The sequence below is a fragment of the Sturnira hondurensis genome, unplaced genomic scaffold (assembly GCF_014824575.4).
Source record: "Sturnira hondurensis isolate 20B ecotype Veracruz unplaced genomic scaffold, ASM1482457v3 Scaffold0011291, whole genome shotgun sequence".
In the NCBI taxonomy this organism is placed as follows: Eukaryota; Metazoa; Chordata; class Mammalia; order Chiroptera; family Phyllostomidae; genus Sturnira; species Sturnira hondurensis.
Genome location: NW_028083922.1, coordinates 223868 through 235112, shown reverse-complemented (window position 1 = coordinate 235112; position 11245 = coordinate 223868). Strand labels below are relative to the sequence as shown.

Genomic DNA, 11245 nt, shown 5'->3' with positions numbered 1-11245 from the left:
AATATAGGTTTCTTATAAAATAATATATGCTGACATGTATTAATTTTAACATTAAGAGTAAATAATGTATGTAAGGTAAATAATGTAAAATTATAAGGCTTAATTTTAAAATTGTTAGGATTTTATTTTATAACCTAAATTTATTAAAATTAATAACAATCAAAGGAAAAATATAATTTAGATTTCATTTTATTATTAATACCATGACCAGGCAACTCCAGTCATGTGTTGTAATATATTTATGAAATATTTATATATGCATAAAAGTAAATTTGTAACAAGGTAACTACTTATTCTGATTTCCTGCATTGAGGCTAATTATAGTGATGGGAGACATTTGTTTATACATAGGAAATAATTTACTACCTTATTTTAAATTAAAAACAGGACTAACACCCCCATCTCAAGAAATGTAAGTATTGAAATTACTTCTATACATTACTTTTTAAAATGGCAGGATAGACAAAATTTTGGAGCTTCACGCCCATGAAAATTGAAACTTTACATGAAGCTTGTTAAGAAATGCATCTTAACATATATTAAATTATTTTAATAATTCCTAAACCTACATGACTAACAGGAATATGAAAAGCTGTACATAATGGTTTATATACTAGAGATTTGTTTCTTCTTCTACTATTTTAATAAAGGTTGTTCACTTAGTATTTAATTGTTACTTTATACTTCTCAGGAAGGACGTAAGTCTCCTGTCACTATACTTAATTAAACACAAGTGTCCTAAGAGACTGCCTACTAACTGCATTCCCAATGGTTGTTGCTTGCTTACTAAAGCAATGTGTAAATCAATGGTTAAAGCTTTTATTACACAGTGATTCCATTCTGCCACTGTGACCAAAAGTACCTGACTGCTGATCAAACTCTCTGTATTCGTTTCACCTTTTCCCCCAAATCTCTGTTAGGTTCTGAGCTCATGCCCAAAGCGCTCTCCACCAGGATAGTGGGAGGCATTTGGTGGTTTTTCACACTTATCATCATTTCTTCGTATACTGCTAACTTAGCCGCCTTTCTGACAGTGGAGCGGATGGAATCCCCTATTGACTCTGCGGATGATTTAGCTAAACAAACCAAGATAGAGTATGGCGCGGTGGAGGATGGTGCAACCATGACCTTTTTCAAGGTAAGTCCTGCTGGTTATCTAAAATTAATGTATTAAAATGATAGAGTGCAAACAAACAAATCTCTCTCTAGTAAAGAGTGTAAGAGCACAGCGAGCAACACTTGTTACTTATGTGGAGCAAATAATAGCATATTCCTTAGGGGTGGAGAGGTGTATACAACATAATACATGACCATCAAAGCAAAACAATTCAGTACTGCAAATGGCCAAGAGATTTTGCTTTACAAGTATTCTATTTTTGGTTGGAAGTCAATATGGCCAAAAGTAATGTTTTCCCCCAAATGATTTTATCTTTGAATGTAAAACAAATAATGTAATATATTTATTGAAGCATGATAACATATTATATGATTTCACTCTAATGAACAAACTGAACAAACAAGCAAAATAGATTCATAGGTAGAAAGAGCAGGTGATAAGTTATGGAGAGGTTAGTTGGTAGAGGGATAGAGCAAAAAGGAAAAAGGTCTCATGGACATGGACAACAGTGTGGTGATTGCAGGAGGGAGCAGGTATAAGAGGGCTAAATGGTAATGGAAAAATACTATAATAAAAAAGGAAAACTGATAATCAGGCTTGGTTATTCCAGAGAATGGAGTGATTTCATGTAAAAATATTTCCATACTTACATTTCTTTGTGAAAATGAGACAAGGTGTAGTCATTCAGAAGCCTACAGAAAAAGAAGGAAAATAATGGCGGAAAAAGAAAAGCACAAACATTTTCTGTTTCCTACATTCATCCATTTAATATTCTGGGTGGCACAAACCCTGAACATGGGCTACCCCATTGAACTTGCAATGGTTTCCAGAGGAACAGCTATGTGGAGCAATGATTTTTTTATATTTAGAGATTTTATTTATTTATTTATTTTTAGAAAGAGGGCAAGTGAAGAAGAAAGGGATAGCAACATCAATATATGAGAGAAACATTGATCTGTTGCCTCTTGCATGCGCCCCGACTAGTTACAGCCCCTGTAACCCAGGCATGTGCCCCTACCCAGAATGGAACTAGCTACTCTTTTCTTTTGTCGGCCCCAATGGAGCCACAACAGTCAGGGCCAGGTGGAACATTAAATGGAAGGTCAATATCCAGGCATATTGAATGCCTTGCTTTCCTCTTTATTATTACCCTCCTTACATCAACTGATCTCACTGGACCAGAGTAGACCAAATTTAACTCTAGGGAGTCAGTATTGATTCATAATTACTTTTAAACTTTACCAAGTATTTTTAAATGCTTTGTAAGTTAGGCAACTTAAAAATCAGTGTTTTCCTTCACTGTTCACACAAATGCAATTGGAAGTTCAAATAAAATATGCAATAGAAGTGGGGTTTTAAAAAATAATTGACTCAAGCTATAAAATAAGTAATTTCATCAAACATTAATCAAGTGCCTATTGAGTACCGGAAGTTGCACTACATGTTGGTTAGTCTACAGCAAATAAAATCTAGTTCTCACTTTTAAGGCAGTTATAGTTTAGATGGACACATGGAAGTCTAATTCAGCAAACATAGATCTGGGTTTTATGTGATAGAAAGTAGCAGTTTGCCTAATTATGTAATTTTCTTTGCCAAAGTGCTCACAAAACTAAATTAGCTATTTGTTAAAAGTATTAAAAGACATCAAATATCCAAAGAATAAGGTAAATTTGACTTAGCCAAATATGTATAATTCGTAAAATTTAATTATTTTCAAAGCTCATATGGCTTGGTTAATGCTTGGATGTGTATTTTATATTTAATTAGAAAATAATTAGTTTTTAATCAAATTTATTAAACAACTAAATATAGGTAAAGCATTATGATCAGTATGGTGCTATTTAATGAAATTAATTGTAGTTAATTAATTTTCCCAATTTAATATTTAGAATTAATAGAGATTGCTTTTCTCATAGTTTTTAAAAAGAAATCAACTGTTGAAAATACTAAATAAGCATTGTGAGTAAATAACATTGTAAAGAGTAAATATGCATTTAAATTACTATAGTATAAAAGGGTCTTTTGAAGTTGTTTGTAAAATGATGCAAGTGATATCATACCAAAGTGAGTACTTCTACTTCACAAATATTTCATAGTTTTATTTTTGTTTGCCAGATATTTTCTTAAATATCTTAAGTATTAAAGCTTTTATATACCACAAGATTTTTCTAGAAATTAAAAAATATGGGAAATTAAAAATACTCTTTTTCTCATCTTTAAAGCTTATTTTTTTTGTCTTCTGAGTCTTTCCAGCATTCTGTTTTGTTTTGTTTTATTTTTGCCTTTGTTCCATTGCTCTCAGCGGTGTCATTTTTGCACAACTTCACTTGTCCTTGCCACCTATTTTTCTTCTTCCTCTTTCACCTCTTGTTGTCCTTTCTCACATACAACAGTGCTCCTAGCACCCAGAGAAAATGGACATGAAACAACTTTATGTTTCCATTAGTGAAAGACTTTCTCTCTGTAGAATCAAAGCTTTCTAGATTGTACATGAGTCATAATAGAAACAATGTGGTACTTTATGTTGATAATTTTATCACATGCTGAATTCTTCCTGTTGAAATTAGAATTTAAAAGGATACATTAAATGCTGATTTTTCTTTAGTTATTTTAGTGTAGCCCTAAATGATACTAATTTCAACCTCATATTTTGACTTGTTCAAATGTATGCTTATACTATAACTAATAGGTATGAAATTTTAAAGAAGCCCTAGAAGTTTGGAATTGAAGAAATCGCATGCTCATTTTGAAGCTCTACACTTGAGCTAGAGACTATTGTGCATAGTCTGTTTACATTTGATATCATTCTTTTATTTCTTGATTAACAGCGATGCTTACAGACACTCTAGGAAACACCCTCAAGGCATATTCATTTCCAAGGAATTTCCATTCTATTTTTTCTAATTTAATGAGTCTTGGTGTTAGCTAATTGTTCTAGAATGCTTACTTCTAGAAAATTATTTTAAATATGTATAGTTTTGTTATATAACTGTTGTCATTAAAGGGTTAAGTCCTCTGTACTGCATAAACAGAGACAGAGTTACATAACCATTCCACAATATTAAGTAATTCCTTTCCCAAAGAACACTGTAGAGTGTATTCATTGAGATTACGTGTATATTCTCTTTAAGAAAAGTTCTTCTTGTTTCCTCCTATATTCACACACATTCTTCTCAGGGACAGATGTAAAGCCATGACTGGCAAAATAGCTCAAAATTTAGCAAAGGATGTTTCTTCAGTGTTATTTCATTTTAACAATAGAAAACTATGTGGCATCACCAATTTGTTCTTAATTATATTTAGACAATAAATGAGCTGAGGGCCCAATGATTTTATTGAAAAACACATTTGAAACCTATATAATCTTAGTGACCAATGCTACCCAATAAATTTAATAATATAAATAAAAATAAATAAATAAATTTAAAACTACAATAAAGAGAATAAAAAGACAAGCCTTATAGTTGAGAGATGATGTTTGTGAGACATGACCTTCAAATGACAAGGATTCATAATAAAATATATAATGAAGTCTTTTTAAATAAAATCACAAATATAGACAACTGTGTTGTTACCATTCAAGGCTGGACAGGTTCATGGCATTGGGGCAGAGGGAAGAATATTCATGGACACCCGGGGATGCTTGACATGCCTTTATTCAAGGGTGGCCGATCCACACACTCTGCAAGCTGAGTGTCCCCCTGAATGTCTCTGTGTGGCACATTGCATGCCATCTGTCCCCTTGCAAGGCGTATGTCACGGCACCCAGCGTGGAGTCCCTGCGTGCTTAAGTACTAGAGGCAACCAAAGTGGGTTTCAAGCCAGAAAATCATATAACATAGCATAATTCTATGCATGTGAGCCCACTCAATGTTAAGGGAACCATTTATCAGACCCAGTCTCAAGGCTATGAGAACACTGCTTATCAGGCCCATTCAGGGTTATGGGAACACTGCTTCCCTTAGTTACCCAGACAGCTGGGTGAGGAAGCCAGACTGCCTCCATTTACCCTACAACCACACAGTAGAAATTTGACAAAAGATTTCACTATGATCCTGGCTGGTGTGACTCATCTGGTGGGAGCTTTGTCTTGTGGATGGAAGGGTTGTAGGTTTATCCTCAGTCAGGGCACGTGTCCAGGTTGCGGGTTTGATCCCAGGTTCATCAGAGAGGCAACCAGTTGATGTTTCTCTCTCACACGGATGCCCCCCGCCCCCATCACTTTCTCCCGCTCTACCTTCCTCTCTTTCTAAAAGCAACGAAAACAATGTCCTTGAGAGAAGATCAAAATAAATAAATGAGTAAAAATTTTTTAAATGATTTCACTATGCATTTTGCAGAATGAGGGAATGCAAATAAACTACAAACTTATGAAAATATGCTTAACCTCATAAGTAAGGAGGAAATTGAAAATTAAAATTGAAATGAGATTATCATTACTCAGCAAACAGATCAGCACAAGCGAAATGGTCTTACTGTACAATGTGTTAGCAGGGGTGAGAAACAGTTGAAACTTTGATATAATACGAATGAGAGTGTAAGTTGGTGCCGCCAATTGATCTCTTTTCAGAATCCCTGTATTTTCAAAGTGAATCACATGTTTCACAAAATGAAGCTGAGTCTCTTGTTTCTGTGTACCCATGACTCAGGTTTTCCGATTTCCACACATTCTCTCCTGGGCTTGGCCTGACTGAAAGGTCTGGCTTTTTATCCATGAATAAATCTAGTCTTCCAAATAATATTGTAATAGAGGAGATACATGGTCTTTTTTGGTGGTTGTTAAAAAAATTCTACCACCTATTACTAGGACATTTAACTGATATCCATTTTCTAATGTAAATCACTCAATACTTCTGAATACACAATCTACAATTTAGAATAGTTGTTAGGAATTAAAAAAGCAAACCTATGAAATTAGAGAAACCTGAACTCACAGGCTGCACCACTTATTAGCTGTATTTAGATAAAACACTTTTGTAAACCTCTGAGTCCTCATTCCTAAATAGTAATGACTAACAGGGCCAGTCTCCCAAAATTTTTTGCACATTAAATAAAAGCTTTGCATGACGTGCTAAGCACCCAGTACAAGCTGAATACATGTTAGTAGAATACATGGTTAATTTAAAGAATTAGAATTAGAATGATTTTAAGCAGTCAAGTTAATCATGTTTCTATGACCAACAATCAGATGATTTTAAAATACATTAAAAGGGATCACATCATATTTATCAAATTTAAACTGCTTCATTCTTATTGCTCTCATGGGAAGGGAATATTTTCATAAGTGAAATAAAAAAATGTGGAGCAATTTTTAGAATCTCTTTTCTAGACTCTGTATTTTAAAGTAGTATACATCTGTGGGGGGGTGTTTTAAGACCCCCAGTGGATGCCCAAAGCCTAAGATAGTACCAAACCCTACATATACTGTGTTTTACATATGCATATATACCCATAACAATTTAATTTATAAATTTGGCAAAGTAATTGTTTGACAACAATGACTAATAGGACTACAGAAACATTATAACAATATACTATAATAAAAGCTATGTGAACCTGGTGTTTCTTTTTCAAGATGTTTTCTTGTAGTGTATTCAACCCTTCTTGTGATAATGTGAGATGCTACAATGTGTGTGATGAGATCTGTGTGATATTCAGAATGGTACACAATTTAATACTTATGGAACTGTATTTACCTGGTTTCTCTGTATCCATACGACACTGGACAGCAGAGGGCAAGGACTGATTTACTGTCGTTCACACTTGGATCTCTAGTTCCTAAAACAGATTCGGCATATGGTTTGGGCTATATTAGTTATCAATTATCAGTATTAGTTATTAATAAAGTATTAAAACACCACACAATTGTGCTTTAAAAGTACTAAAACCTGTTAGTGGCATCTAATATAAACCTTTATTTAGCTTACAGGTCAGTTGTTCTGCTTTAAGAAACCTATTGGCACAGAGAATTTTTTTACATTTTCAACAGACTTTGTTTCTTTTACACCACGGTCAGTGCTTTTGTCAATACCATTGCTGCTAAACCTCTATGGCCTTTAAATATATCAGATTCCATTTATAATCTAAAACCTGCACCCATTGTTCTTTTCAAGAGGTGTCTCTCTATTGATGTAATCATTGCTATTTTGGACTAGAAGGTCTTTATCCAGAAGAGAAAAATCTGCAAGGATTGGCCCTAACTTTTTCAGAGGTCATAACAAAGCACTTTAAGGCAACATGATTAATTTGATCTTTTAATTAAGGTCTGACACCATATTGGAACAATTCTGAGAACTTGCTTAGAACATTGAAGATGAGAAACACTTTCATTACTCAACCATGCAATTCCTAACTCTGTGTCACCTCTAAATTATGTTTGCAAGCAGCCCAGATCTTTTAAATTAGTTTCTCTTCCTCCTCATTCTTTGTTGTTCTTCTTCTTATGGTTAATCTCTTTCTTTTTACTACTTTATCCTATGTAGGTAAAAGTAACTGCCTAATACATTAAATATTTTGTTATTTTGTCTGAATATTTTTGGCCAAACCTAAAAGATCATTTGTGTGTATTTATCTTCCAAGTTATTAGAAAGCACACTTTATAAATGTTATTTGTCCATATATTCACAGATTCTAATTGACTTCATTGTCATCTGCTTTGTGACCCTAAATCACAAATGTTACACATTTGTTTTCCTTATGGCAGCAACTCACTTCTTTTACCAAATCTTTACCCATTGGAACAATGAACATGATTGCATTAACTGATGGGACCCCTGTAACAGAGCGTTTTATGTGCAAAGTGTGATTACTTTCAACATTTTTCTGTTCTGTAGAGAGCTATAACTGTTTCTTCAAAATATAGAGTCAGTTTATTTGTAAATCTAGATTATAGTGTGAATGCAAACAAGTGGATTAATCCATCTGAGGGGAAAGCTTTATCTTTTTGGTACTGAGCAACAATTTCTTTTTTCTCCTGTGTGCATAATCTCCCTCTTTAGGAGAACTCAAAATCCATGCTAAATGCCATCTCATTAATCTTCACAATAACCTCTGAGGAAGGTAAAGAGCAATTCTCATTATGCTCATTTAACAGATGAAGAAACTTAACAATGGAGAGGTTAAGTGGCTTATTAATTATGAAAGCTATAACCAAGGGACTCATAGTATCAACAACAAAAGTAATAGCCAAACATATGGCCTAACCATCCCCACTTAGATGGACTAAGTGCATTAGCCACTTGGACTCGCCCACATGACCTCAAATGTTTGCTCATATTAAATTTCTAAAACATTTGCCTTAAGCCATTAGGGCACATGCAGCTATAACATGTACTTTATAGTCTGCTACTTCTTCTGTGCTCAGAGGTTCAGTGGTCTCCTGAAATTAAATTATGCCGCCGTGACAGTGTAGGTTTTTAAGCCTGAATGGCTTGTGTGGCGTGCCTGTAATGATTTTTGAAAGCTTGAGTGATTTTTGCTTTTTAAATGCCAAAAGAACATAAGTAATTTTTGAGGTGACGGATAGAATGTAAAAACTTGGCAGCTTACTGCAAGTATTTAATAAATAAATTTAGAAACAGGCACTATTTACTAGATATTTCCCATATTTTTCTTCATTTCTACAAAACATAATTTTTGTTTTTATGTGGGACAGTGGTGACAATGTCAAGGTAGTATATTTACTCTGAAGAGATTTATGTGTTAGAAAAGTAAATTCCCAAAATGGCATCTGTAGTGTACTTTTGACCCTGTGTTTTCTAAAATGGGTATATTTCTCCTGCCATATTAGTGGTAAAACATTTTGAAAGTTTCATTTTGTGTACATAAAAAATTGACTTAAAGTTGTTTTTGAAGATGAGAAAAATCATCTAAAATTAGTTTGGAATTTATTTTATTTTTATTGAGAGATAACTAACATATAACATTGTGTAAGTTTAAGGTATATAACCTGTGATTTGAAATATGTATATATTGCAGTATGATCACCAGCAGAGTATTAGCTAACACTTCTATCATGTCATGTGATTATTATTGTTTTGTGGTGAGAACAATTAAGATTTAGCCTCTTAGCAACTTTGAATTTTAAAATATAGTATTATTGGCTATAATCAGTATGCTGTGCATTGGAACTCTGAAACTAATTCCTTGAATGCCTTTTATATTTTATATAACGAATTTCTAGTTAAGCATGGTCATCAAAAAAGAGGCTCAATAACTATTTGTTTGCACATGGACAGAAATGGGGTGTGGTCTGTGTTGTGGACTATATTTACTATCATGCATATTAATTTTCACCACTACCGAAAAGGGATTCTTTGACAATGCAGTAATTAAAAATTCATAATGGTACTTCAGTAAGTACAGGAATTATTTATTTAATACTGGGTCACATATGAGTTGCCCTATTTATTTAGGTATTACTAAATGGTCACAAGGCTTTACTTTCAGGTCATTTTTTTTAATGTTTTTTAAAAAAAAATTTTAAAGATTTTATTTATTTATCTTTAGGGGAAGGGAAGGAGAGAAGGATCAATGTATGGTTGCCTCTCGTGAGTCCCCTGCTGGGAACTGGCCTGCAACCCAGGCATGTGCCCTGACTGGGAATCAAACCGCAATCGTGTGGTTCGCAGGCCCATGGTCAATCCACTGAGCTACACCAGCCAGGGCTCAGGTCATTTTTTTTAAACTTGGAATTATTCTATGCTTAGTGATGACACCTTCCATTTCTCCCCAGTAACTTAGGGAAAAGTCTTACATTTCTGCTTTGGGTTTCATAGGGAGTATATTGTCTTTGTTCCTAGAAGCCAATTTAAAATGAAATAGCATAAGCATAGGTATATTATCACTCAAGTTTTGTAGCTAAAATGTTTGACTTGTTAATAGGTTGTACCTACCTATGTACCTTCTCCATACACTGCACAGATCTTTTATTGTGTGTTTTTACTTTTCATAATATGGCAAAAAAGTCACTTATTTTCTCCTTTCTTCAATATTATAATGGTTACATGAAAATTCACCAAATTTGATGTTTTTTTAATGCATGTTGATATGACAGCTGTCACAATACTACAATGTAACAAAATTGTTTAGAATGAAGTTAAAGACACTAAGTACTACAACAACCATCTTATTGAAAAAAAAAACAAATGAACTTTTTGGCCAAGCCAATACCTTACTCTATAGGCAGATATTGGTAGGTTCTGAGCAACAATGAGAGATTTGGGGTCATGTCAGTTTCTTGCTTGAGCTTATTGTACTACCCTGTACTATTTAGTGAACTATTGTCACTCCTTTCCATATTGTGGGAAAAAATGTGGCTATATTAATTGATAGGGACAAATTATAACATAATTCTAACTGACATGTTCCTCTGCGTCACTTGAGGTTGCCTCGGTATCCATCCCCCCCATAGATCTAAACCGAAACAAAATGATCCTCAAATATGGTGTTGTGCTCTAACCTGGGTGATGGAAAACAGAATGTTATTAGGCTTCCAAGACAAGCTCTGTTTCTGCTAATTTGCTTGCAAGTTACTAATTAGGAAAAGCCCTATAGCTATTTAGAGTAAATAGAAACTTTATTTTGATTCTTTTGTTTTTTTATGCATTTAATTTATTTATTGGATATTTCATGGATAATTTATTTATTGTTTTAATTTTTCTATGTACTTACTTGAATGAAATGAAATTTAAGCTTTATGGTTGAACACCAATGTTCAACTGATTAGTCAGTTTAGATTAATGATTAAAGCTATTATTACAGTTTCAAATATTCATGTTGATGTCTTGTCCATTTTCTATAAGACACTTTTTCTAGCAATCTAAAAGATATATCTCAGCAGAGATTTTTATTCTTATATCCTTTATCTACTTCTCCAAAGGTATTTTTTATTTATTAATGGTGTTAAGCTACTGGTTGTGGGTAATGTGTTACTGTTAACATTAGGTTAAATGGGAATATTTTGTTTGATAAAATAAGTTGCCATTTTAAAAGTGTTATAGGCTTATTAGTGTCTAATGTGGTTTTGATATTAATGCATTATGTTTGAGGTAAATATTTAAACCAATTTTTATTATGAATTTAATTAGCATAGTAAAGAGGTTGTTTTTACCCAAGAAAGTTGTCTCC

The 11245-nt window shown here is 33.3% G+C and overlaps 1 protein-coding gene across 1 annotated transcript in view; it reads left to right on the top strand.

Annotated features, from left to right (window-relative positions):
* GRIK2 (glutamate ionotropic receptor kainate type subunit 2) overlaps positions 1-11245 on the top strand; it is a 589700-nt gene that overhangs the window by 498601 nt on the left and 79854 nt on the right. Inside the window, exon 14 of the mRNA XM_037059704.1 lies at positions 921-1138. Within this exon, the coding sequence (XP_036915599.1) occupies positions 921-1138 (218 nt within the window). The remainder of the gene's footprint in view (positions 1-920; positions 1139-11245) is intronic.